Source organism: Syngnathus typhle, linkage group LG13, assembly GCF_033458585.1.
Source record: "Syngnathus typhle isolate RoL2023-S1 ecotype Sweden linkage group LG13, RoL_Styp_1.0, whole genome shotgun sequence".
NCBI lineage: Eukaryota > Metazoa > Chordata > Actinopteri > Syngnathiformes > Syngnathidae > Syngnathus > Syngnathus typhle.
Genome location: NC_083750.1, coordinates 5,369,603 through 5,395,598, shown reverse-complemented (window position 1 = coordinate 5,395,598; position 25,996 = coordinate 5,369,603). Strand labels below are relative to the sequence as shown.

At 39.3% G+C, this 25,996-nt stretch overlaps 1 protein-coding gene across 1 annotated transcript in view; it reads left to right on the top strand.

Annotated features, from left to right (window-relative positions):
• astn1 (astrotactin 1) overlaps window positions 1-25,996 on the top strand; it is a 140,336-nt gene that overhangs the window by 18,633 nt on the left and 95,707 nt on the right. Inside the window, exons 2-7 of the mRNA XM_061295914.1 lie at window positions 4,886-5,067; window positions 16,676-16,932; window positions 17,038-17,180; window positions 18,623-18,769; window positions 21,738-21,845; window positions 23,337-23,486. Of these exons, the coding sequence (XP_061151898.1) occupies window positions 4,886-5,067; window positions 16,676-16,932; window positions 17,038-17,180; window positions 18,623-18,769; window positions 21,738-21,845; window positions 23,337-23,486 (987 nt within the window). The remainder of the gene's footprint in view (window positions 1-4,885; window positions 5,068-16,675; window positions 16,933-17,037; window positions 17,181-18,622; window positions 18,770-21,737; window positions 21,846-23,336; window positions 23,487-25,996) is intronic.

Here is a 25,996-nt window from a genome sequence, read left to right as displayed (position 1 = left end):
GGACAAGCAGATTTATAACCCATTATCTCATGGAAGTGGGGTCACCTGACTTCTTGCTCTCATATGAGACATATGCACGGCCCAGCATTGATGTTTTTACTCAACCACAGTGCTGACAAGCAGGGGTGAATTGAAGACTGGCGCAGAGATGAATTGGCCATGTGGGTAGAGATTTTTTTAACAAAAGAAAAAGCCAACATACTAATTAAAAAACAAACATGAGGCCCTCCTAAAAATGCTTAAAGAGTCTACTTCTATAACAAAAAATAAATAAATAAATAACTTATCCACAAAATTCAGACACATTTGGTGCATGGGGTGGGGCCGGCCACCTGAGTGGTGGCACCTGAGGTGTTAAATTGTTTGTGCTGTGCTCATTCACTCTCTCTGCTCTTTCCCACAACAGGTAACGCTTTTGGGTTTGTGATCACTTCATCTTGTGTTCTAGTTATCTTTGATTTATACGTGGCAACACCTTCACACCCACCCAGTCATTCACATTCATGCACTGATTCTTACTTTGGCTTCCCGTTTTATTTCATTTTAGGGTTAGGTTTTTTATTTTTTTTCAATTTCAGTTTTTTTTTAATTTTCTTAGTTTTCTTAGCACACACGCGCACACACACCAATAGTATAGTTCTTTGTTTGTAAACAGCGTCTAATCTATATAAGCCTTACTGCTATTATCCAAGAGACCACTGTCCTTTGCCAGTAATCAGTATAATGGGTACTCCGACAAAGGAGACTAAGGAGATAGGGCACACATTTCCTGTGTGGAATAAAGTAAATTATGTTTATGCAAAAATTTGTAATCTTGATGTTATCAGCTTTCACTCCGAATACCTTCAGCCACACGTCACAGTAGATCTTTACCTTTTTTAATATAGGCCCAATGCACTTAAACCCCACACACACCCACACACATTTTTTCACCTTACTGTGCAGATGACACCTTGCTTACTTTTGTCATGCACAAGTATTGTTTTTGTAGTACTTGGTTTCAAGCGGATTTATACACTATATCAATTACCGTTTTTTTTCATGTATAATGCGCACAATTTAACTAATTTATTGTCCTAAAATCTGGGGTGCGCATTATACATGGGTACAATTAAATGTTTTATTTTTTTTTTGACACGTCAGCTAGCGCGAGTTCAGTTCTCTACCAAAATGCGTATTACAGGTAATGTTTTATTTCACAACACTTTGCCTTGTTCCTTTCTTCTCTGCTGTTCACTTCAAACACGCTCCATACAAACACAATGCTCTCGTATCAGACGTTTGCTCGATCACCTGCTCGTTTGCTGTCACAATGTACCCTACACAAATCCGAAACATTTCTTCGCTATCGCGTTCGCTAGCGGATGCGCAGTGATACTGACCGGCAGAATAACAACCGGTTGTTCCCAAAGATGATCTTTTTTCTGAAATAATTTTACGTTTACGGACTTAAGTAGGAGTCAAAATTTGGGTGCGTATTATACATGGGTACAGGCTTTTTTCCAGCATCGACATGCCATTTTTAGGGTGCGTATTATACATAGGGGTGCATTATACATGGAAAAAAACGGTAATTGCACTTTACATAAATTAAGATGGAAACATCTAACATTTACAACAAATTGTGCTCATCGTTATACTGCATGTTGTCAGATAGTGCACTTCACTAGACTTGATCGCAGTCAGCATCAAAGGATGTTTTGCCTCGTGCTATACTTTTTTAATGAAAGAACCATCAAGGGATATTCAGACTAGAAGAACAAGAAAAAGGAAATGCACCAAAAAAAGCTGACGTGAACTAAGCAGTTCCTCATTCAAGGCAGTACAGACGCTGCTGATGTCAATTATTTTTGTCTGACATTACAGAATTGTTTGTGCCTTGCCGGTAGATGCATACGGACGAACGACATCAGGCAATGTTTACCAAAATTACTATTACTTATTTTATTTTGATACATTTTTGGCTTCCTGTTTTTCTCCATTTTATGTTTCCTTGCTTGGTGTCTCTGTTGGTATAACCAGATTTGTGCTAATTGGTGATTTGATTTGGATCTAGCATGAATATTCAAGTATCAAAGATGTGGTACAGTTTGAAGAGTTACACTTTGCTTCTTGCGGTACAAGCTACCCACTTGCACCAATAGGTAGGCGGTTACAAGTGCCTGCTGTGTTTTAAATTCATACATCAAACAGTGTTCCAATTAATTACCCATATGCACTTGTGTTCACATAAAAAAAAAAAAAGGTCATCAGAGATGTAAAATGTATTAGTCCACTTAATTTGCCATTCAAATCAAGAGTATATTTTTTTAATTATTACCGTTTTTTTCCGTGTATAGTGCGCAATATTTTACTAATTTATTGTCCTAAAATCTGGGGTGCGTATTATACATGGGTACAAAGAATTTTTTTTTTTTTTTTTTTTTTAAATTTATTATTATTATTATTATTATTTTTAAATAAAGTCATGGTACAACAAAACCAACAACAGGACTGACCGACAAAGTCATGGAACAAAAAGACAGGGTGACATTACCAAAGACAGGAACAGAATGACAGTAACACATGCAATGATCCAACGGTGAGCGAGGGGCAGACAGGACTTAAATACAAAACACGTTACATCGATTGAGGTGACACAGGAAGAGCGGGGTGACACGAACAGAAACTATGGCAACCTAGACATAGCAAAACTGGGGACGAGACATGACAAATCTCCCCCGAAATAAAACTCACCTTTCTTCTTGTTTGTTGTCAATCGCGCATCGCATTCAGCCATCCTGCCCAACACACTTAGTAAAATTCATAATTGACGACACATCGTTTGATGCGATGGTGCAATCCTCGATGGTGTGTTATTGTCAAATATTGTTTGTTTTTTAATCTCCATCGCGGACCGGACGTCATACGGAGGCCGCCATTACAGATGCGCAGAACGGTTGCGCAAGACACGTCAGCTATATAAAGAGCGAGAGTTCAGTTCTCCACCTATTAGTTTCAATTCACAGTTTAATTAGCAGTTTCAATCAGCAAATAACAAAATGCGTATTACAGGTAATATTTTATTTCACAACACTTTGCCTTGTTCCTTTCGTCTCTGCTGTTCATTTCAAACACCATACGACCGCTTGTATCAGACGCTCGCTCGATCACCTGCGAGTTTGCCGTCTGTCACAATGTACCCTACACAAATCCGAAACATTTGTTGCGGCTCCGAGTCACGACGAAGGGCAAGTTTTGGTTTCCAAGGTTGTTTTTATTCCTCTTCAACGTCTCTCCCATACAGAGCCGCCTCTTCCCCTGCGCACGGAGCGCGGTGGTGCGTTTAGGGGCAGTTGGAGAAATCAACGCCAACAAAAAAAATGACATCCAGCCTAGTTAAGACCATACCAAAGACTTTAAAAATGGGACCCATTGCCTCCCTGCGTGTGTGACGATCTTTGGGACTTAAAAAAAAAAAAAAAAAAAATTTTTTAAATTCATAAAAATTGGGTGCGTATTATACATGGGTACAAGCTTTTTTCCAGCATCAGCATGCCATTGTTAGTGGTGCGTACTATACATGGGGGCGCACTATACACGGAAAAAAACGGTAATTGATTATTTTTAAATAATAGGATCGGTGGACACCGGGTAGCACGTCCGCCTCACAGTTAGGAGGGTGCTGGTTCGATTCCACCTCCGGCCCTCCCTGTGTGGAGTTTGCATGTTCTCCCCGGGCCCACGTGGGTTTTCTCCGGGCACTCCGGTTTCCTCCCACATCTCAAAAACATGCTTGGTAGGTTGATTGAGCACTCCGAATTGTCCCTAGGTGTGAGTGCGAGTGCAAATGGTTGTTTGTCTCTGCGATTGGCTGGCAACCGGTTCAGGGTGGCCCCTGCCTACTGCCCGATGACTGGGATAGGCTCCAGCACACCCACGATATTTTTAAACTTAGTTGTCATGGTACTGCATGGGTCAGTGCATTGACAATGCATTGACCTGAGCAACATACTTCAGCCCTCAGCTCAGACACACATGATGCATCACTCTAAAGATTTGTGGGACCTCAATTATTTATTTACCCCCTCAAAATATTTTCTGAATTGTAACATCTGATGGACATTTATGTTTTTGGTGCAAATCTCCCACTTTTTTTCAGGCCATGTCAAGAATTTAGAATTTAAAATTAAAATGTATTCAACAATGCAGTTCGAGTCCCACCAACAGCAGAAATATATCTTCAGTAGCTGTCTTTTGAAGCGACGAGAGGATTCATTGTGGACTTCTGATTGCACTCTGTGTAATCCCTGTTTGTATTCATGGCTTCCAGTCAACTGCTCTTGAAGTGTGAGCTTGATAAAGCTTTGCATGCAAGTCTCTATGTGTGCACACCCGACAATTTTTCACAAAGCTTTGGCATGCATTTGATTTTCTTTTTTTTTTTATGGCAGCATGCATCACAATATGGTGTGCTAAGGTAGGGTATTTGAAATATTGTGTTTATCCGTACTTTAAGTTGAACTATTCCATCATAGTTTGTCTGTCATTTAGTCAAACCCTTGATGAGATGGGGAAGGAGCACAACATCATCTTGGCCTAGCCTGAAATAGATGTTTGCATGAAGTATTGGGGTCGGGGGGGGGGGGGAGTACTGTTTGAGGTGGGAGCTGCAGGATGAAAGTAACTAACTCCCCTCTTTCAATTTTCTTAAAGTAAACTGTATGTCTTTAATGTCCCCTTCTTGCCAATGCAGGTTGCTCTCAAGGGCATTGTTAGCACACAACGTGGCCTATATAACATGACACTGATTGATTGATTGATAGGCTCTTGCAGATGTGCATCAGTAAGACATTTTCTATTCATAATGCAACACTGAAATCCACTTATCTTTTGTGCACCACAGAGATTTCTGGGAACTCAGAGGACATCCCCTTGGTGCGATGGAGGCAGCAGTGGCTGGAGAATGGTACTTTGCTCTTTCACATACACCATCAGGATGGCAGCCTAAGCCTCCCTGAACCAACTGAAGATCCAGCAAACACTTCTGCAAAGGAGGAGCTCCGCATCCTGCATATCTCAGTGATGGTAAGTTGTGGCTTCACGACAACAACGTGGTGATAGATCTTCTACTGGGTAGAGACTATTTTTCCAGACGTTGCATGCGTATTTTCATGGAGATTAAGAAATTGCATGAGCTAGGTGGGAAGTTGGGCGTCGACATTCGAGGTAGATTCAGTATATTTCAAAATAAAACCGTTTTGGAAACTCTTTCACATACAGCTCAGTTAAAATGAGTCTATGACGTCTATAGCTGTCCATGGCAGTGAATGAGTTAATTCGCATCCGTTCCGCAGTCAGTAGAAATCTGGCCAAACATACTTTTTTTTAACTGTCACTCACCACAGTGTGCCAGGCGCTCGCTGGGCAAAAGGGGCTGCCTTAAATTTGTAGATTGATTAATGCTTCTCTGCAGGAGGTTTTCAAACTTCTCTCTGTTCATCGTAAAAGTACGAAAGAGAAAAAAAAGGGGGTCAAAGGGTTGTTTGAACTCTCCAAGTTGCCGCTGAGCCATTAGTGGGGAATAGACCCATTTCCTTTTCCCCCCCGATGTTGCTTGTGTCCTCCTCCTCAAAATGATCCAAACCACGGCTTTCTGTTTTTCCTCTCGCCAAAGTTAGATACTTTGAGTTGCACACACAATTGAATATAATGAAATGTATCAATCTTGATGACACAGAAAAACAAACTACACACAAAAAACAAATTTAAAAATAGTCAGAAAGCAGTAGCAACACAAGGTGAAGTAACTAATTCTAAGACCAACTCACAAAGCACGTGCGAATGATTTTCTGGTTGATTTCAAAGTATTTGTGGACTTTCCCCGCCCCTCACGACATAAACATGGAATAAGTTTGACGACGGTGCGCCGTGCGCCGCTCAATGCGGTGTAAAAGGGTCTTCACACTTTGTTTGCAGTAAATATTTGTTGGATATATATGTCATATCAAACTCAAAGTAGGAAGGAAAATATGTTCTGAATGCTTTACAGTCTACACAGTAAATATTTCCTGTATATATATATGTTATATCAAACTTAAAGTAGGGAAAGAATATGTTCCTCAGTTGTTTGTTTGAACACATTTTGTGAGCGTGGTGTGAAATCTATCCTGCTGTTTTGCCACCTGCCACAGAAGATGAACTAAAAACATTTTTTTTATCCTGTCTGACTGTGTATGATTTGTACCCCTTTGCCTGAGGTGTGTCTATGAAAACATGCATTTATATATGCAGTTCACAAGGTAGATTTTGTAGGCCTGCTCTGTATCAAGCCTTATCTGTTATGTCGACAATGTACAAAATGAATCCTGAGATTGCATAGCTTTCTGCTCTTGCCCAGGGAAATGTATATTTATTAGATCTTAGATATGCCACATCTAGTCCCAATGCCCTTTTCCAGACCAAAGACATTGGAGTAGTGCTTTGATGGATGATCTGTATTTGCAGACATTGAAAGCAAATTATAGCTGCATATAAATATGATTAGTCAGCTTGAAGAGAATTTCGCCAGGAGCCACGTCGCCTGAAGAGAGGTATGGAAATCATGCTTTGACACATGTTGACCTTGTGACAATCACTTGACTTTGAGTAGAATGTTGTAGGTGAACAACTTAATGAACTGAAATGGTGGCAAAGGTTTAAATGAGGTTCCTTCATTGCCGATTGTGCTTCTTACTGTGTTACATGATTTTTTTTTCTCTCCTCTGCTCCCGTTTATTGTCCACGTTCCATTGACCTCAAGCCAGTGTCATTCTGCCCCCTGTTTTAGTAATTCCTCATCCAGAAACTCCTGCCATTCTGCCGGCAGGGTGTTTTCATAAAGGTGTGGACCGAGAAGGATTAGTATGCAAATAAGAGCAAACCGTGACAACAGATGGAAGCAATGTTGTTGCGCTGGCCAGAACCCTGTGCAGCCTGCCGCCCTACTGGAGGCCCTGACCTATAAATCCCTATTCATGTTGTGTTAAAGCTCCTTGTGGATTAAAAAATCTCCTGCAAAGGCTGTTTCATGGGTCTTTTACCTGAAGATCACACCTGCCACGCACAATGCATTGACCTGAGCAACAGCCTTGACTGTCTGTCTGTCCGCCCGACTGTTCATCGGCCTTCGTTGGGGACCGCTCACGTCGGTTAGCTTTTTACAGAAGGGCTTAAATCACTCAAGGTTTGCATGTGCAAAAAAAAAAAAAAAAAGGCTGCATTGAGCTCCTCTGCCCGTATAAACCTTTTCAAATGCCTGAAATAAAAAATGATAGCAAAATTTCATCTATTAAGCAATGTAATTATTGTAGCTTTCTGAATGATTTAAGGGCTGATTTGGAAACCAGCCACAATTTGTGCTAGCCCTCTCGGAGCAGTTTCTCTCCCCCCATGTCCTACCCAAACCAGTTTCTCTCCCCCCATGTCCTACCCAAACATTTGGGCAAACGCATACCATTTCTCACACGCTCATGAATTCAAAAAAAGAAAATACCATTGCTGTCTACACCAAAAATCTCATAGCCTTTTTTACAGTCTCTGACTTTTATAACTGTCGGACGAAGAGAAAAAGCAAATTGTCCTTTATCTTTAAATATTGATGATCCAAAGCCATCCCTTTTCTCTCATCATCATGGTGATCACATTATCACTTCTGGCCATAACAGATCATCCACGATACTTGATTAACCCTGTCCCAAACCCAGTCAAAAGATTGGCAGTTCAAAAAATGATCCTCAACTTCAACTCAGATCCCGCATATGACGGAGAGATGTTAATCCCAAGCCTCTGGCCACACAAATAGCAACTTAAACCGTTTATATGCCACTAATTAGATTTTGTAGCTCAATTCTGTAATCACATCTACCATGAATTTATGTCTGAATTGTCTTTTCTCTTACTTTACTCATGTAGCTAAGATTAGATTCTATCACCCTTAGCCAAAAGAAGAAAAAAGGTGATAACTCACGAAAAAATCAATCAACATAATGTACACTCAAGGCGTCAAAGCGGCTGTTTTCCCCTATAATTACAATTAAATTGTAATTTTTCGGAGATTGTACATAGTCTTGGCTGTTTTAATCATTTTGTTCATTGTGCGGAAACCCTTAAAGGGGCGGTCGAGCCGTGACAGTCTATTTTTTTGGTAACAAGCTCATTTTAATCAGGAAAATGAAAACCGTTTCCATTTTCTATTTTATCCATTTATTTTGGAGAAATAATGAAATGACTAATGCCTTGAAAAACACCTACTTTTAATCAAGAATACGATCATGCCCCCCTTCCCTCTGAGAGTTGTTTTTAATTTTAGGAGTAGAGCCTCCAAGCATTTTAGGAGTGCCCTATGTTTCCTTTTTTAGGTTAGTAACCCTATTTGGAGTCCCTCTAGTTTGTTTCTTAGTCATTGTTTTCCCCCCTCATTATGTATGAAGTGTTTTTTCTTCTGCTGAATAAATCTTTGCCATGATGGCCAATTTATCTCTGCGCTAGAGTCCTGACTTCACCCCTGCTTGTCAGCACTATGGTTGAGTAAAAACATCAATGCTGGGTCGTGCGTACGTCTCATATGAGAGCAGGAAGTTATGTGACCCCACTTCCATGAGGTAATGGGTTTATAAATCAGTGCTAGTCTCTTCTTCCCAGGAAGAGGTTTCTATCCTAACGTGAATGTGACTGAATAGGATTGCATTGTTATTGCATTATTTAGTGTCATTAGTGTTCCCAAAACAGATGTGTGTGTGTGTCTGTGTCGTATATACTAGAATTAATAAATAGACTATCGTATTTTCCGGACTATAAGGCGCACCGGACTATAAGGCGCACCTTCAATGAATGGGCCATTTTAAAACTTTGTCCTTATATAAGGCACACTGGACTATAAGGCGCACCAAAAATGCATCATGTCAGAATTTTAATCCAAATCAAATCATTCTCCATTTTATCTTTTTTATTTCAACTACAGGCACAACAAATTACTTTATAATCACAAAATAATGATCCATAGTCTTTTTGATTCATGATTCATAGTCTTCAGCGGGCCACTTATGATTGATTTCGTGACACAATGCTTTGGGCCAGTTTAAATTTAGGAATTTGCTCCATATATAAGGCGCACCTGACTATAAAGCACGCTGTCGGCTTTTGAGAAAATTTTAGGTTTTTAGGTGCGCCTTATAGTCCGTAAAATACGGTAATTATCGCACTGGAAAAAAACATCCAACCATGTTGGAGATCATCTCTGGTCTCTTGATGGTGGAGTGGTCACCAGATTTAAATAAATTTAACCTCAAATCACAAATATCACGTAAACCTTAATTTCATTGTTATGAACAGTGCTTTTGTCTGTCAGCCACAGAGGCTCCCAATGCACAGAATTTCACTTGTGACCTACTTACACAAAGTTATCGATCTATTTCTTCCAGACCTGCTTTGCGGCTGAATTGTCACTGAGGTCATTGAAGCAGGTGTCTGGAGTCTGCTTTATGCTCCAATTGTGAGAGTGCTGGAAAGCAGCAGGGAAATGTTGCTGCATGTTATATATAGCCTCGAAAGAATACGTTGTTCTTTTTTGTAGACAAAACAACTACATTACAGCTAACATAATAGTCATTTAAGGAAACAATACACCATGAGGTAAAACAATGAATTCTCATTTTGATAAAGAACAAAACAATTGCAAGACCTCCATGAGAACATACAAGTTGATACTAAGAATGATCTTCTGTTTTCAGTAAGAGGGATTAAAATGTGCTGTGCCTATTGAAATTATTGCCACCGCCTCGCTCTCCTTATGGCTTGTTAATGCTGTGCACATAATAGGAGTAAAACCCAAGCATTCATGCATGCACACACACACACACACACACACACATGGAGCAGTAATAAGCATGAGTTCACATGAAAGGGATGGTCACTGTGACACAGCTCAACTCATGATATTGATATTGATGTTGCGATGCTCCTAAAACCGCCGTTGATAACATTGATCGCGTAAATCTTAAATCAATGTGACCCTGGACACTTGTAAAGCAGTCGCCCGAATCTCTTCTGCTACAGCAGCTCCATTTTTAAAAAGCCAGCCGACCGAGACACACCAATCCATAGCCTCCCCAGCTTTTCCCATGGGCTGCGAGTTAAGGTTGACAGCCTAAAACTTTTTGTTTTTTAAATAGTTTGGCTATATCTGTGCTGCAGTCACAGCAATATTTCATCCCTAAAGTGACAACTAAAATCGGAATCTCATAGTTACCGCAGCCAAAGACGTTTTCTTTTAAAGGGATTACGGCGAATATATTTTGCCGATAGCAGGTGTTTCTTGATGCAAATGAGGCTATATGTGCATCAACGTAGCAGTTTAGAATAGGCGGGATTTATCAACGCACTTATTCACTGGTACACCAGGATCGGATTTGCTAAATCCGCACTGTTTTTTTTATTTACGAACAATTTTCTCAGTGTTGTCAATTGATTGACAGGAGATGTGATTTTCCACAGCACTCGACAGGCATGCTCGATAGTGACATAGATGAATTGACAGCATATGTAGCTTTTTATGCCCACCAAACGAGTGGGGGCGCTGTTGAGCCATGTTTAATCACTCTAGCACCAAAAGCCAAATCCCCCATCATTACAATTGAAAAAGAAATTAATTACACTTGAGTGCAAAAAAGTATTCTACATTTAATTTGTTTCCTTTTCTTGGAATGTTATTACTCTGCGGATGTGTGCGTGTACGATTAGAGTATTTGTTCTGCTTTGTTCCTTTTCTATTATGTACAGCATTTTGTCCTGCGTCGCCCAGGCATGAAAAGTGCTATGCAAGTAAATATTTGATTTGTGTATGTTTGAATAAATATATAAATATGTAAATAAATAAATAACACAATAAGTAATGCCATTTACTGTATAATGCCATTACTCCAATCACCGGGTCCAACGATGGCCTCTTGTGGCTGGAGCTGAAGGGATTTTGGAACTTTTAATGGTGTAGAACTTTTCCATATTGTACAGGGACAGGATGGTAGATTGTCCATGCAATTAGTAATTATATCAGTTGTGCTTCATTTTCTCCTTGAGTTACAAATCCATCAATTTTCTATACTGTTTGTCTTTATTATCGTGGAAATGTGAATAGGAGCCTCGCAAAGGGGGAACTTTTGACTTTGCTGCCTTCCATTTTGTATTTTCTTGCTCTATATTACTGAATACTAGTTACATCAGAATGTTATTCTGTTCCCCCTGGATTTTTTATGACATGAAAAAAAAAAGAACCATTTGGAAAGCCCACTTTGTTTACAAGCCCATTAAGTGATTTGGACCAGTGTGACCTACTAAAAGCACCCTTACTTTGTTGACTGGATGTTTTTTTCCAAAGGGGTTTGGAACTTCTGGGGCTTCATAGCTGATTGGGTGCTCTCAGTCTTTTGTTTGTCCTTCAAACCTTGTGTCAGTGAACACAGAAAGTAACCTGATGTAGGTAATACTTATATACGCTATGTTAGGTGTTAAGCAGGCTGGTGTCCCGTAAAGTAGACAATACATCAAACCTGCTTAGGGGATGAAAGGGTATGTGCTGGTTGGCTGCCTTAGTGTCCTTTTCTAAATTTGAAAGGTGTCACACTGACCACATAGTGACAGAAAGAATATGAGCATTGGACTTCACTTGAATCGAATTTGTGAGACAGGAACCGCCGAAAAGAAAAGGCTAAGAAACTTGAAATATGGCCATTGTTTTGCACTTCTGTAAAATGTTTGAATTTTGTATTTATTCCCACAATTTAAAACTGTTCCGAGCTTTTGAATGTGAAATCATTAATGCTCCACCCACCACCAACTTACTATAACCTATAACAAATTATTGTCAGAAACTAACAGAAATCTGTAATATATATATATATATATATATATATATATATATATATATATATATATATATATATATATATATATATATATATATATATATATATATATATATATATATATATATACGATTAGAGTATTTGTATATATATATGGCTAGTTTCTCAATCAAATGATGCAATAATACAATAATAGATAATAGTCATCAACTTCCCTATGGTAATTGAATATCATGGCTTGATGCAAAAAAAACAAATTATTTTCCTTGCAGTGTCCCATACATTTATAATTGTTCTGAAGTACTGCATTTGTCGAAACATGATGAATTACTACTGCACATTCTATGCCACAAAGTGCATTAGTCACACCTAAACGACTCCAAAAATGAGTTTTGCAGTTGTGCAACTTGTTGTGGAACTTTAGAAATGAAAGCAATGTGAAACCAGGAACATTTGTGCAGTGTAGGGCTCCAAATATGAAAATATATGCATGAACCAACCAACTGTTTAGAATGCATTTTGGACTTCTACTTTCAGCAAAATAAAGTGGCTGGATGGCCCAGTGGGTAGCACCCATGACCGGGGACAGGGGATCAAATCTAAGTCAGGACTACTGGTAGCTTCCAGTTTGATCTCTTGGCAAGATCCTTTACGCTATTTGCTGTTTTCCTATCACAGTTGTGCGTGGGTTGCAAAAGAAAGGCCATTCGGTGTAAAAACTGTGCCCCACAGGTCATACAAATAACTTTAAGGTATTAGAGAGAAACTTTTGAACGGTAGTGCAAATATTATTATAATAAAATATTATGAATTAAATATTATAAATTATATTTTATATATGTATAAGATTATATATAATCTATGAATATAAGTATACATATATATTATAAGATTTTTTACACAGATTATATATATAATCTATAAATAATTATCTAAATAAATATATACACTACCGTTCAAAGGTTTGGGGTCACCCAAACAATTTTGTGACCCCAAACTTTTGAACGGTAGTGTACAACTGACGGACTGTTAAATAGGTCGTCTTATATAGTATAATAATAGTACTGTATTTTTCGCACTATAAGGCGCACCTAAAAACCTAAAATTTTCTCAAAAGCCGACAAAACCTCAACCAATCTTTGTTGGCGTGAATAATGGCAACATTGGTCAGTTAACTTGTCAATCAATCTGTTTTCCGTGTTTTATTTTCTTTATCCATTTATTTCTGCCATTAATCATAATTAATTTTATCCATACATTCTTACGAGATAGGGTAATTGGGCTAATAATAATAATTCAGTGAAATTTACATTCATTTGTAGATGTAAAAATTCATACCTTGACAACCATGTGATTAAGCATTGAGTGTATGTAGGACCTCTGACAGTAAAACACAGGAAAATTATGGAAGATGAAGTCAGTCTGCAGCTTCATAATGAAAAGAACTATGATCTCAAAAAGTAACCATTTTCTGTCGATTTCTTTGCAAGGGCAGAGTCTTTGGAAGGAAGAACAATTTGAGCTAAGTGACAGATTGATAGTTCAGCTCTAATACAATGCTTGCTCTGTCAGACTGAGAAAGGCCACGTGTCCTCTTTTCAGCAGTGTTAGTCATAAGGAGCCCTTGTATCATTAAAACACCATCCTCATCCGTTAGTAAGTAGATTATGGGGCTGGAGCAATGGCAAAGCTTGATGCGTGTTAGACTTTTATTGCCTCTATTAGAGGATACAAACCACTTAGTCTTCACTTTGATTTCAAGTAATGTCAGACATTAAACCTTTTTCCTCACGTCACCTATTTTAGGCCTCTTCAAGGATGAGTGGTCATTTTGGTTGATGGGGGTGAATCACTTTTGGCAATTTTCATTTATAATCATTTAAAATGTATGACATTTGGATGTAATTCAAGTTTAGTTGTGGATGACTGGAACATTGAGTTCATTCATATTGGTCTAGCGTGCTGTACGTTTTAAAATATGCACAGAAAAATATACAACCTGACCGATAATATAATACTATTTGGGAAAAAAATGCACACAGAATGCATTCAAAAATATTTTATTACATGCTGACGCTGAAACCGACGCTAAAATTTAAAAACTCATTATGTGGTTAAGGTATAGCAGTGCACAGGAAGCATGAAGAGAAAAATAAAATCTGCTCAAGTTGTTGAATTTCTCATTAGGCTCCATCTAATGATCACTCCAGATTTGGGACTAAAAACTGCTCAACTCTTGGTTGTCATGATAACACACACACACACGCATACACACTTCACACTGCTGTAATTCTTGATCCTTCAGGCCTAGGTGGCTAAATTAGCAAGGCACTGGGAGGGCCCACTGAGCACTGATTCGCCACTCCCCCCCCCCCCCCCCCCAACATTCCTCCACAACTTGTTCCGCCACCTCTTCTGCATTATATGTCTCCTCTTAGTGTTCATGCCTAAAGCATTCTGTAAATACTGTATATAGGTTCCTTTTTTAATCCTGGATCCCCCAATAGCAAATAAAATGAAAATGAAGCTGCTCAACTGTTAGTAGGAGGAAGAGATTTGATCAAAAACTAACTGTGTCAGAAATAATTAGCCAAGTCAGACCACAAAACACAACTAAAATTGCATTACCATTTATTGAATCAATTAACTTAACAATGGCTATGAACAATAATCGGCCTAACATTGTAAAATGTTTCGCCCTCACACGATTCAGTAATTTATCAACAGATCGATGCGCCAGGCATTGAACAAATGAAATGTGGTTATACTGTTCTACAGAAAAATATTCACTTTTTACTCGGACTGATTGTACTCAAGAGCTCAGACAGCAGTCAAAGCAGTTAAACAAGGAATCAAACCAAACTGTGGGCCTGCATGGAACATGGAATGCTTTGGAGAAAAAATGCAAACAACACCTTTAATATCTAACAATCCAGTTTTCTGCAGCCTTAATTTCTTATTTCCTTGCTGTATCACCGTCTGCATTATTTATGCTGTATGTTTCTTTGCCACCTCTACCATAATAAAGCAAACAATCATATGTCATATGCCAAATTAGCTCCCATGCTTATTACTCTCCAGTTGTTTTGATCTTACATCACAGGCAATCCAGGCTCAACAATTACAAATATTCTCATTTTCAAAATTTCTATGCAGTTGCTCACACATATCCTTGTGTGGAACATCTTTGTCTTTCAAAGTGCTTCGTAATAATTATAGCCCAAATTACTTTTGGCTTCTGAGCATGTAGATTCACAGCATACATGTCATGTGTTATCTCCTTGAATATGCAGATGAAACAAACAATTTATGCAAATAGGCCAGTAGCTTTTGTCATTATAAATGAGTCACCCACTGAAATCTCAAGCTTTCTAAATAATATAGCAATGTTGCAAATTATTTTATCACTCTACAATCGTAACTTAATAAACTCACATTTCACATTGGACATTTTATTCGTATGTTTATTATTCCCAATTTTTGTATCCGTCAAAGATCTTCCCATCTAGTATTGCCATTGCAATTTCTTCCCACTTGTGTGGAACAGTAGCAGATCTTTCAGCTCTAAAAAACGCCTTATGCCGCACAGATCAGCAAGACTATGAGACAAAATGAATCCGACCATGTGACCTGACCCAATCATCAAGTATCAGCGCTTACCGAAATACATGTGTGAGCGAATTATCATCACAGTTGACTTCTGTCTCTTATTTCCTCTTGCTCTAAATTGAGCAGTATTGCATGTGACTTCCCGCCCCCATGTTTTTTGTGTTCTTGATATTCGTTGTCCATCATGCTGCACAATTGTGCCACATGTCTTTTTGATTTAACAGGGATTTGAAAATATAAAAAAATATCCCATGATTTAAAACAACTGACAGCTAACAGAAATGTTACTGCAAGATAAGCATAATTCCCTAGGGAATCAGTTTCTGTAGAAATAGTGTGTGAATGCTGAGGCTGACAGAATGTTCATTCATTCATCAATTATATATATTTTTTACTTTCAGAAACTCAGACTTGCGCTCACATTCAGAAAACATTAAATTGAGGTTCGTCTATATTCGCTGCGACTGAATGCAGACCAATCCAGGCTCATCTGGTCAGATAGGGTTAGTCTCTTTCACGTGATCTCAACAGGATTAAGTGGTTAAAAAAATATAGATGGACAGTTACATATTTCTATGGCACATTTTTGAAATGACACATGAAGTGGGGTTAACCATTACATAACTCAAAGAATAAGAATGAAATCTGGGCTCACCAAAAGAACAAGGTTTTCTCAGCGCGGCTTAAGGGTTTCAAAGTTTTTGGTGATCTGACGCTGTTTAATTCAACTCTTCAAAATATCCAGATATAAAAGACATAATATATTCCCTGGGAAGGAATCACACCTATAACAATGTGATGGATTGACTTCAAAACTTTGAGTCAAGGTACAGCTTGGAGAATGAACAATGGATGAGGGATAAGTAGTTGAATGATATCCTCTTGACACCTGGCTGAGAACGTCTCATAAATTCATAGACTTCCTCTTTTTAGCATTCGTATATTTCCCTCTTAAGGTGAAATGGCCAAATTGTGTAGGTAGAGTAGAATGTGTAGAAACATTGAAAACCAGGCAATGTTACGAGCCACCTACATTCCCCATTGCATTTCAAATCGTACTTCTGGTGACATTGCTTTGACTTTGATATAGATTTCAATTGACAACATTCCCTGACTTTTCCTGTCCTGACCCTCTGTTTTCTGTCTCTTCTTATGTCTCCACTGTCATTTTTCTTTTTCTCCCTCAGGGTGGAATGATTGCCCTTCTGCTGTCCATCCTGTGTCTGGTCCTCATTCTCTACACCCGCCGACGCTGGTGTAAACGCCGCCGGATCCCTCAGCCTCAGAAGAGTGCCAGCGCTGAGGCAGCTAATGAGATCCATTATATCCCCTCAGTGCTGATGGGAGGCCAGGCCCGAGAGAGCTTGAGGAATTCCCGGGGTCAGGGGCCAAACTCCAGTGGTACCCTCAGTATCCGAGAGACTCCAATTCTGGATGGGTACAAGTAGGGTTTAGAGTCTAAAAGATGGCATAATGTTCATAATTTAATAAGTTACACTTATGTTGAACTAAATTGCTTAACACTCATTGAATGCTATGATATTGCCAGGTACGAGTATGACATCACAGACCTGCGTCACCATCTGCAGCGAGAGTGTATGAATGGGGGCGAGGAATTTGCAAGTCAAGTCAGCCGTACCCTGGATTCACTGCAGGGTTGCAATGACAAGAATAATATGGACATGACTCCTGGTAAGTTGATCAGAACTGTTGAAATAAAACGAATATCGAGTCTACTTACCGGTACAAAGTAGATGAACAGTTAAGAACATATTTCCAATAATTAACGTATTTTCCGCACTATAAGGCACACCTAAAAACCTCCAATTTTCTCAAAAGCCTTATAATCAGGTGTGCCTTATATATGGACCAATATTGAGCAATTACAGCAGGTGTGTCCAAAGTCCGGCCGGCGGGCCAAATGTATATATCTTATACATGGACAAAATTTAAAAATGGGCCATTCATTGAAGGTGCACTTTATAATCCGGTGCGCCTTATATATGGACAACGTTTTAAAATGTGCCATTCATTGAAGGTGCGCCTTATAATCCGGTGCGCCTTATAAATGGACAAAGTTTTAGAATGTGCCTTTCATTGAGGTGCGCCTTATAATCTGGTGCGCCTTATAGTGCGGAAAATACGGTAATACATGAAGTGATCCCATACAAGTCTCCGTTGTGAGCTGTAGCAAACTAGCTCAATATGAACTGCTAATCGGGGCTATCAAGCATGTTCCTCTCTCGAAGCGAGGAAAAGTTGGTGGTGCTGAACAGTCTAAATGGCTTCTGTGCTGTAGCTACGTCTCAAAACGTTATGTAAATGGCTGCAGTGCAGTGGGTAATTCCCCAAGTACAGGGCTTTTCCAGATAAGTGGTGCACTTTAATCGGTGTTTAAAAAAAAAAAAAGGGACCATTAACACACTAATTTCGACACCCCCAATATCACTTTTGTCCTGGCTCAAGTGGTAACCTTGGAATATTATTATAAAGGGTTAATACGAACCTAGGTAATTTTGGTCAGTAATTATCTAGTTATCTTTGTTGTATGCGTGTTTTTTGGTGTGTGAGTGCGTTATATGCATGATGTCATAAGAGTTCACTCCCTCACAACAATAAGGTTGCGATGTCAAATCTTTTCTGGTCCCATCTACAGACCATAGAACATGGATGGAAGATGAGTGAAAGTGTGTGTTTTATGTTAATGTCTACTCTGTGACTAACAGATGATCCATACCAGGGGTGTCAAACTAATTTTTGTCGCAGGCCGCATCGTAGTCACCTTTTCCTTGGGAGGCCCATTATGACTGTCAACCCAAATAAATGGATGAACGTCTCATATTATATACAATAGAAGCTACAAAAAAAAAAAAAATCCGACAATTAGTTTTCAAATCAGACTAGTGGAAACTTTTCAAATATTTGAAAAATATGATTTGCAGACAATTTGCAATTTAATAATTCGGTTTTACTTACAAAATATTGGGAATTTGAATCAACTGATGCCTCTATGCTGTCTACATTCATTTATTTTCAGTTTTTACATTTCTTCCCTCCACAGTGAGTGATAACAAGCTGCCTCTATGCTGTGTACATTAATTTATTCTCAGTTTTTACATTTCTTCCCTCCACAGTGAGTGATAACAAGCTGGCTCTAATGAACAAATATAAGGACAATATCATTGCCACCAGTCCAATCGACAGTAACCACCAGCAGAACACCTTGCTTCCACACAACACCTCCACCAGCCAACGCAAACGTCTCTCCAGCAACAATCGCAGTGAGTCACTCTCTCCCACAGCTCTACCATTTTGACAGAGAGAAAATATTTTTAACACCCCCATTCCACCCATAAACAATGTGTTTGCGCTGCTACATTTTTTTTATTGCTCCTCTGATAGTGTGCATTTTGTCAAAAAAAAAAAAAAGGTTTGTACAGTATCCCGTCCAATGCAAAACGTACATTTTGTTGTAGTAGAGAGGCATCCTTCATTATGCATTGTTTTCACAATTACCGTGTCCCGTCATGTTAATGTTTCTGACATCCTTTTGTCAAAACAACCCAAGGCTCGTGAATTACAGCAGCAAAAGAAATAAATTAGGGAAAGGAAATAAAATGCCATCCCTGCGTGTTTTTCCTCCGGGCACTTCGGTTTCTTTCCACATTCCAAAGACGTAAATAATGGGCTGATTGAGCACTCCAAATTGTCCGTAGGAGTGAGTTTAAGTGTGAATGGTCTCTGTGTGCCTTGTGATTGATTGGCAACCAGTTCAGGGTGTACCAGATGAATTGATGGATGGTTTTTTTAAGTGCGCTATAAATGAAATGAGTCAAATCTGGATACTGAACGTAAAACCCAAACAAAAATACAGTCTAAAAAGACAACCGAAACATTTTCATATGGTTGGAAATGCAGTGTAAGAAAAGAACCAAGACATTCTCAAATTCCTTATTTTTGTTTCTTATGTTTCCCATTCTCCTACTCATCTTTCCCTCTGTAAGATTTATTTGCTTTGCTTAGGTGTGCTCAGTTTCAAACCCCATAGTGTGAACCTATGTTTCAAGCTCATTTATTTATTTATTTTTGTTCACAAGATAATAGCTCTCCCAGGCTCTTGTAATGAACCAACTTCTCTTGGCTCCCTACAGTTCTTCTTGCAAACTGTGTCTCACTAAAAATATAAGACAGATGGAGTATTATTGAAGAGAACTTTCTGCCTCAGTAACCATTAAAAGTGCTTAACTGTTTTAATAGTTCTACTGCTTTCCCATTGTTTTGAATTAGAAATATACTTTGACCTAGCATTTTAAACCTTTTTAAAGTAGCCCTCCATTATAATCCATTTTTGCTATATATATATATATATATATGTATCAAAATGAGCCTGCGACATGATTTAAAGTTGACATTTATGCAGTTTGCCATTTGCATGCAAATACCTTTGAGAGGCCAAATCATGCAGAAATGAGCAGGTTTAAATTTGGTGCCAATGCTATTAAAGTACGTGCCCACTTCTGAGTTGCTGCCCGCTCAACTCGGAAAAATTGACTGAAGGTGACAACACATAGCATCTAAGTTGTTGCATCTGTTGCCTATTTCCGAGGAGTTGAGGAATAAACTGCGTCAGTTTATTTTTGGAGAAACTCCAAAGCACTTTGGAAGCAGAATTTTGCTGTGTTCAGCACATTTCATGTAGGATGGCTTGCTCTGTCAAGTCAACGTTACTTTCACACATGCTTCAAATGCATTTTTTGGTTCTAAGTGAGACAGCAAAACACACACACCGTTCAGAATGAATACATCTGAGAGTATTTTGAGAATCAGCCGGGGAAAGGCCTTGCTCAGTCCCCTTCCGAGTGCTCGCTGGGTGACCATAAGATTGCCAGAAAATTATTCCTCCAGGGAGACTGGAACGTTGCCCTGCCATGGCCACAATTCTGTCCACAGTGACCTTATGGTATGGCAAAAAATATAAAGGTTATTCACCACACTGTATTTCATAGAAGACACTAGTTTCCACAATTGAACTTATAGACACATTGTTTTCATCAATTATTTGATGTAATTATGAGGACAGATTCCAGATGTCAAATGAGGTTTGTCGTGGTCATCCCACATGGATGGCTTTTACGATGGACTCCACAGAGTTGCAAAGACCAGACATGAGGTCTTAGAAGACCAGCTGAGCCTGCAGCACATGCACTGCCGGAGCAAAGTCAAACAACAGACAGGTTGGATAACGGCTGCAGGACATGCACTGTTGGAGCTGATGATTCAATCGGCGACCGCAGGAGCTGAGCCAACTTTACCAGTGGCAGATGGTGGCTACAGGATGTGGAAAAGGGTCGAAAGACCATCACTGGACGTGCCCTGCTGTAGCAGGGAGAGATGACAGTTGTAGAATATGGCTACTGGAGCAGGTTGTGAGACCTGTGACTAAAAAGGTCTACCACATGGATGCAATTCTGAACTGATACTGTATGTTTTGAGCTTACAAGCGAGGGGAGCGGGTACAGATCCCTAAAAAAATGTATTTTTCCAATGTCAGGTATGGCATACTTGGTGTACGCTTTAATCAACTTGATTTTTACATATGAATGGATGGTTAGTTATATAGATAGACCCTTTAAAACTCTAAGGTTCCTTTTAAAACTCTTGTCATGAGGCAACATCAGCTTGAATTTTATTTCCCTTCACATTTATCTCGCTGATTCAGCAAATCATTGCCGCTTTTGAAAGAGCCCCCAAATAACTACATACTCTCTCTCTCTCACTCTTTCTCTCACACATATTATGAAATGCAATCCGTTAACTCTTCTAAAACAAGCCTCAGGACACAATCTCTAAATATAGAGAAAGCCTCGGGCAAAAGACTTTCAGTTGAATTGTATTATGCAAATACGGAAAGAGCAGTTTAATCATCATAACATACTCTACTCTATCAAAGTTTATCCTTAAGATCATAGTTAAGCATTAAAATATTTGCTTAGGCCGTCATCCTACTTGGAGAGACAAGGAAAATATTCTCACATCAGTATAAACTCATAATCTTCCAAATAGGATTAAAATTGAAAACATAGCTCTGGATTATTCAGTAGTTGATCTTGTACTTCTCCTTGGCATTACAATAAGATTCTCACAAGGTCATTATAGTGATTTTTTGTGAAGTTAAACAAAGCTTCTTCTCTCTACAGGGCTATTTTCAACTTTTTGTATTTATTTTTATTTTTTTTGTGAATCCAACAGCAGGTTCAAGTTTCTTGAACCCAGACGGAGACTCTGGCACTGAGGCTGACAGTGAGCCTCAGCTGGCTTTTTACACCGACCCAAACCGCAGTCGACGCCGAAGTCGAGGTATGAGAAATGGTAACGCCAACAGCGCATGGGGCTCAGGGGGTAAGAAGGACTTACACTTCAATTTCTCTCGCCGCTTGATGGTGTCACCTCCCCAACGCATGACAAGTAATATCAATGGTGATTGTAGCAGGTTGTTGGTTACAGTGTTGTCTGCTCATGATTCTGACTTATTATAGCTATAATAAATTAAATACATACATTGGTGTTAACGGTATGAAACAGAATGGTTGTGAGCATGTACAATTGATATTATTGCATCTGCTAATACAGTTGTTTAGAAAAAAAAAAGCAAGACAAGATCAGTGATTAACTTTTTAATACATTGCATTTCAAGATGTTGAAACACCACATTTTGAAATATTACCCATCAATATTATGTCTTGCAGCACGCTTTATCTTTTTGCATGCCATGTTCTTGCAACTTTGATCATGTGCTCTAATGATGCGTGTAAGCAGGCTGTAATATATGTATGTGAGGCAAAGAAGAAAATAAATGACAATTTCCGTAAAATAAACCGCTGTCAAAAAAATTTACAAAGCTTTTGGCTCCAAGCCAATTATTCCAAGGTCATTTGCACAGCTATCGCAAATATAGCGAAGCTTTTATAGATGTGCAGCTATCATCTTTAATTAAAGCTGGGTTGAAGGAGAATATACAGTAAACAGCTCACCGCATGCATTTTATTAGATCCTGAGAAAGAATATTTATTTACAAGGAAGGATAACATTGACTGAAAACACTGAGGGCTCTATTTTTGCACTCAGAGCAAGTCTAGTGCAAAGCGCGGTCAAAGTGTGTGTATGGGTGTAGTTTTCTTTTTGGCATTTTTGGAAATGAGCCTAGTTAGAAATGAGCATTTGCACCGTTATGTGCATTAACACAGCTGACTAGCTTCTCGGCCAATAGAAGAGGCGCCTCTCATTTCCTTTAAAATCACCTCGCGAAAAGTGACATTGCACAAGCTGAAATAGACTCGCTGGAGACCATGCAGAAGATTGACTTTTTTTTAAGGACTGCAACAAGATCACCACTTGCAGATGTAATGTTGGCCATGGCGGTCACATATCACTGCTGTGAAGCGGGCCCCACCTTCCACCCCGATCATTTGTGAGTGTATTTTCTCAGGGTGGCTCGAAACAGAAACGCAAAATGAACAGCTTTTAAAAAAATATAGAAAAATAAAAACCATTCCCAATCTTAACAGTTTTAGACTCAAAGCCATGAATTATTTTTATCTCTGCATCCTTCCTTGGATGGTAATACTCTAAAATAGTTATTTCAGCCCCACCGTGTCTCATTTCAACCTCCCAAAGGCCTTGTATATTCGCCCAACAGCCCTTTTTATTGGTGGCAATTGTTTTGGCTTCCTTGTATAATTACTTGGTTTATGTTGCATGTGTGATGGGATGTGGGAGCAATAAAATGAAATCAGCACTTCATATGTCAATGTCTATCTGTCCCCATTCCTCTGTGCTTCTTCCCAGCAGCAGGTTCCCCAAGGAGCCCCATCAATAAGACCACTCTGACTCTAATCAGTGTCATCAGCTGCGTGATGAGCCTGGTATACTGCTCTCACATATCCTGCAGCCTCTCAGTACGTGTAATCCTGCATGTGCCGGAGCACCTCATTGCTGACGGTAAGGCTTTCAAAGCAACCTAAGATCGAGGATGCATTTGCCTCTGCCGTGCTTAAAATCCATCTGGGGGCGGGGTATTGGGCTGAGGTGATATTTTTGTGCAACTCCACAGAGAGTTCAACTCACTGGGTTACTAACCGAGTGCAGGTGTTTGAGAGGTGAGCCGCTGATTTGCTTTGCGCTCTGTCAGACAAAGGTAAATGCCAGGTCAGCACCCCCATCCTCCCCACCCCACCCCTGTGTTTTTCATGTGAGACAAGACAACAGATGTGCTCTCAAAGTATCACAGCAGTTTGAGGCCAGGTCACAGAGAACACGCATAGGCAGTCCATCTTACTTCCACTTGCGGTGTTGTTACTTTGGAGTAGAGTCAATGTCAAAGACCCACCTGCGCAGTCACATCGCTCAGTTTTTTGCTTAACAAATGCATTAGTGAGGTTTCAAAGTAAAACGATCGACAATGTGTCCATGTATCACATACAAAGTGTGCAGTGTTACATCTGCAAGTAAAAATTCTGATCATTTCCTTATTTTTAGCTAATGGCACTTGGTTGTTTTCCTCATTCAGGGCCCAGCTTGCCTACAGGGAAAATGCAGCTCATTGGCTGTCATTTTAGTGAAAGCCAGGATTACCCCTTGCCTAGCAGAATATTTAGCTGTAAGGAGGCCGGCTCACCGCATGACACAGATCTGCCTCTAAAATGAGCTCATACCAGTAAGACTGGTAAAAGGTACCGTATTTTCCGCACTATAAAGCGCACCGGATTATAAAGCGCACCTTCAATGAATGGCCCATTTTAAAACTTTGTCCATATATAAGGCACACTGGATTATAAGGTGCACCTTCAATGAATGGCCAATTTTAAAACTTTGTCCAAATATAAATCCATATATTTGGACACGCTTGCCGTAGTGGCTCAATATTGGTCCATATATAAGGCGGCAAATATGGTAAATGGGCAGTCACTTTGAATAGCACTTTTCTACATTTAGTACTCAAAGCGGTTCCTCGTTCATCTACTAATGACATACTATCAGGAGCAACTGGGGGTCCAGTGTCTTCCTCAAGGAGACTTCGACAAAGTCTCAATGAGATTTAATCCCCAGCCTCTGAGAGACGACTACTCTTTACACTCTACACTATATTAATCTTTGGAATATTTAGATCTAAAAATGCCCCAGACATGTTAATAAGACAACAGTTTGAAAATGTGAAGATTGTACATTTCCTTAAATAAATAAAGATTCCCTCATATTCCCCGTGCCCTACAATCATATCACCAGGGGCGCCACTACTGAGGATTAAGGTTATTATTATTTTTGAATCATGTATCTGTGGCCAAGGGTGAGGTGCTTGCTCATTGGCATTTTTCAACAGCCACACGAGCTGGCAGTGTCGATATATTATAGACTTACGAGCCTCGGTCATCTATCATGCGGAGGTCTGATTTGATTCAGGGAGCTGCTGCTTGCCAATGTTACACACTAGCCCGCCAGGGAGACATTAAAATTCAAGGGAGTTGTCCATGGAGGAAACTTTGAAAGGAGAGATGAAAGATGGCGAATTTGCCTGTTGAATTACAAAACCAGGATCGATTTAGAATGTTTCCATAAATGTCTCCACAATCTTATCAGACTTGATTTGATGTCACGGTGAATCAAATGAAAGTCTGTATTCTTCTACTGGAGGAGAAAGCTATTAATGCCAACAGCTACGGTCTTTACAAAAATGAAGAGATAATCGTTGACCACAATGTGGAAAATTGTCTTTTATTTCAAGTACAAAAGAAAACAAAACAAACACGAAATCATCATAAATGCAAAAACAGGACAACTGTGACATGCCTTAATAGGCTGGCTGTCAGTGACTGTAATTTTGTGATATAACAAATTTGAATGCTAACTGATGTGAAGTCAGATGCAGATTGTTCTAGCAGACAGACTTGTGCTGCAAGATCATCACAGGTTGTGGTAAATCAAAATGAGGAAAAGGTTTGATAGATACTCAATCCCAAATGATACTCTGGTATCTGCTAGGAGCAATTGTAGTACCAAAACATTATTTACTGGTTAAACAGTCAGAGACAACTTCGCGATACATAATAGTCGCTTATCACAGATCTTATTTGCAATGAAACATAACAATTCAGCAAAAGTTCAGATCGGTCCGTAACAGAATTTCTGACTTCATCGATGTCCCACTCGACATGAATCATGTGTGCCGTTGTGTGGAGACAATCTTTCACGAATCTTCTCTGCCTCAGGGGACAAGATCAAGTAATGGTGGGTTGCCTTCTTACCCAAGGCTTATAGTGTGGCTGGAGAAGTAAACACAACACACAGTGGCTTGTGAGAACTCCTTGGGCATATACTGAGCTTTGAAGACTTTCTGTAAGGTCTAAGATTCACTGCTAAAAGTTCAGTGTCCCGTCTGCTTTACATTCCGTCAAAGTCTGTTCTCAAGTTGGATTTCCATTTCTCTAGAATGCAAAAGTGTGGTCAGCACAGGG